The 3,205-nt window shown below is 36.4% G+C and overlaps 1 protein-coding gene across 1 annotated transcript; it reads left to right on the plus strand.

Moving 5' to 3' along the window:
• Positions 1 to 242: 242 nt before the first annotated feature.
• On the plus strand, positions 243 to 2,483 carry LOC111892610 (methylthioribose-1-phosphate isomerase). Its single transcript, XM_023888662.3, has 10 exons — positions 243 to 396; positions 501 to 591; positions 663 to 718; positions 795 to 953; positions 1,042 to 1,141; positions 1,224 to 1,366; positions 1,456 to 1,561; positions 1,684 to 1,822; positions 1,899 to 2,167; positions 2,256 to 2,483. Exons 2-10 carry the CDS (start codon positions 520 to 522, stop codon positions 2,325 to 2,327), a joined length of 1,116 nt encoding a protein of 371 aa, XP_023744430.1. The 5' UTR covers positions 243 to 396; positions 501 to 519; the 3' UTR covers positions 2,328 to 2,483.
• The last annotated feature ends 722 nt before the right edge of the window (positions 2,484 to 3,205 follow it).

Raw genomic sequence — 3,205 nt, forward strand, 5'->3', positions numbered from 1 at the left:
ACAATTTTAACAACAAATTTTATCAATAATCATTTCTACAAAAATATATTTTTCAATTTTTATTCCCAAACATCATATCAAAATATGCCTAAAATTAAATATGAGTAGTCACCAACCAATAAGCTTCAATATTAAAGAAATTAGGCACGACTGTTTGCATTTTCAAAGGAAGAACCAAGTAGCATGATGCCATGATTCATGTCTTTGAGACAATTATTCTTTTAAACCTTGACTTCTTATTTCTCTTATAGAAAAAAAAAAAACCCAAAAGTGAGAATCCGATCCATTTGTAGATATTTGAGAACCTTTTTTTTCGCCTTTCTACTCCGAATATCATTCGCCTTTAAGCCGCCTCCGACTCCGTCGATCACCTCACTCACGACTCACGCCCCTCCGGTAAGTTTCGTCTTCATCTACATGTGTTCTGCGACTCAATCCAACTTATTTGTAATCAGCCATTAATTCCGTAAAGATTGGTTTACTTTTTTGCTGAATTGCAGTTGCTTCCAATTTCCATCAATGGCATCTCAGGCCGACTCATCTCTGCAAGCCATCCGTTATAACCGTGGCTCACTTCAGCTACTTGATCAGGTCCCCTTTCTCCTTCACTCGCTTTGTTTATTCCCTTCACTTCATCTAATTGTAAGTGCTGTTTTGAGCAGAGAAAACTTCCTCTTGATACGATCTATTTGGAGATTCGAGATGCTGCTGAAGGCTGGTAAGCTATAAACACCTAAAACATCGTTTCCTAGGGTTTTCTCTGTTAGTTTCATCATCCATTTGTGTACATTCAGGGAAGCAATCAGAGAGATGGTGGTTCGTGGTGCACCTGCAATCGCCATAGCTGCAGCACTTTCACTCGCTGTAGAAGCATCTAAACTGGAAGAATTTAGTGGTACACCAAATGACGCAGCATCGTTTCTCAAAACGAAATTGGAATACCTAGTCTCAAGGTAAACCAAACTACCAACACTATAGTTTGCTCATACTTGTAGTGTTCCCTCAATACTTTTTCCTGATTTGTTGTGTACCATTTCTCAGTCGTCCAACAGCTGTGAATCTTTCAGATGCTGCAACTAAACTTACAGAGATTATTACGAACTCTGCTGCAACTGCTACAGAGGCTAACCAAGTGTTCCTTGTAATTCCTCTCTCCTTTGCTTTTAAATCAGTAAACACAACAATTTATAGATTCCTATCAAGATTGATTTAGTTACTTTCAGGCTTACATTGAAGCTGCTGAAGTAATGCTGGAAGACGATGTTGCATCCAATAAAGCAATCGGGTCTTATGGATCTTCTTTCATTCAAAATCAACAAAAGGAATCTAAGAAATTGTCTGTTTTGACACATTGTAATACTGGAAGGCTAGTCCTCTCCCTCTCTAGATAACAAACTCTGTTTTTTTTAAGCTACATGTTCTTATGATTTGTTCTTTATTGTTTCATTTCAATAGTCTTGCAACAGCTGGATTTGGAACTGCTCTTGGAGTAATCCGTGCACTACATGCTGATGGAGTACTAGAAATAGCTTATTGCACAGAAACCCGTCCATTTAACCAAGTAAACAATCTTCATTATTACCTGGAAATATGGCATAGTTCTTTACTTGTGTGTGCACCCCAGGTGTTCGATGAAATGTTTGACTCAATCAATACTGTTTTTATTCATTTGTGAAAGTGTAGGGATCAAGATTGACAGCTTATGAATTAGTTCATGACAAAATCCCCGCAACACTTATAGCAGATTCTGCAGCTGCTGCTTTAATGAAAACTAGACGTATCCATGCTGTCATTGTTGGAGCTGATCGTGTTGCTGCTAATGGTATGTTATTACTATTTTACCCACAAATCCTTTGTTACTTTTAATTAAAAAAAAATGAAATGAAATTTGATTTCAGGTGACACTGCGAACAAGATTGGAACATACAGCCTAGCGTTATCTGCTAAACATCATGGTGTTCAATTTTACGTTGCGGCCCCCTTGACTTCGGTTGACTTGTCATTATCTTCCGGAAATGAAATTGTTATAGAAGAAAGGTCGCCAAAGGAGTTGCTTAACACACGTGGTGGTATGGGAGAACAAGTTGCAGCTTCTGGGATTTGTGTTTGGAATCCAGCTTTTGATGTTACACCAGCTAATTTAATATCTGGTATCATAACTGAAAAGGTATTCTTCAATCATTATTAATAAAAAAAAGGCATTAATTTATGTTATGGATATATTGTAATGGATGTTTATGTTTTAATCTTTGTAGGGTGTGATTACAAAGAGTGGGAATGATTTTTTTGACATTGAAGGTTTTGTACACAAGAGTATGAGCAACTAATGTGTAATGATATGCTGGGGTTTTTAGGTTACTATTGTTATGAGTTTGTAATGTGTTTTTGAATAAATCATAGAAAGGTCTAAATAATTGGCTTCTCTGTTAGAGGTGTGTGACAACATTTTGCCATTAAAAAATATAAATTTGGTCAAAATAGAAGATGGTTAGGATGTGATTTTTTTTGGTAGTAGTGAATGGATCATGGATGAGTGAGGTCTTTATACGTATATAGGGTAGTTTTAAATTAGTTTGTAAGAATAGGGCTTTTTAAGAAATTAGGTTCAACGAAAACAAAATTAATTTTTAAAATGTTTCAAATATAACCCTTTAACTTTCATTTCTAAACTGCGTTTAGTTGCGGAAAAATTGACCGTTTTTCTGAAAATTTTTCCAAGAAAAATGAGAATTTTGAAAACTCGTTTAATTCGTCTATTTCTCTAAATTTTTCATGGAAAATGAAAATTTTCCTTTTTTCTAAAGTTATAAAGAAGTTGTAAAATTTTGGAAAACCAATAACTATTATTTTCCATATTTTTTTAATTCTAAAATTTTTCTAAACTTTAAACACATACTCACTCCCACCTTTAACACCTCTAACCCACCACATCCCTACCTACACCCACCCACTCTTAAGCCCACCCTTACAAACACACACACACACACACACAAACACAAACAACACACAGTCACACCTGCCCCTACCCTCACAAATACACACATACACACCTCCATAAACATACACCTACACCAACCCCCACTCACACCTACACCCCTACAAACACCCACACACACACAAACACACACCTACCCCCATAAACACACACCCACAAACATGCAAACACACCCACACACACACACACACACACACAAACACCCACCCA

This window comes from Lactuca sativa, chromosome 5 (assembly GCF_002870075.4).
Source record: "Lactuca sativa cultivar Salinas chromosome 5, Lsat_Salinas_v11, whole genome shotgun sequence".
NCBI lineage: Eukaryota > Viridiplantae > Streptophyta > Magnoliopsida > Asterales > Asteraceae > Lactuca > Lactuca sativa.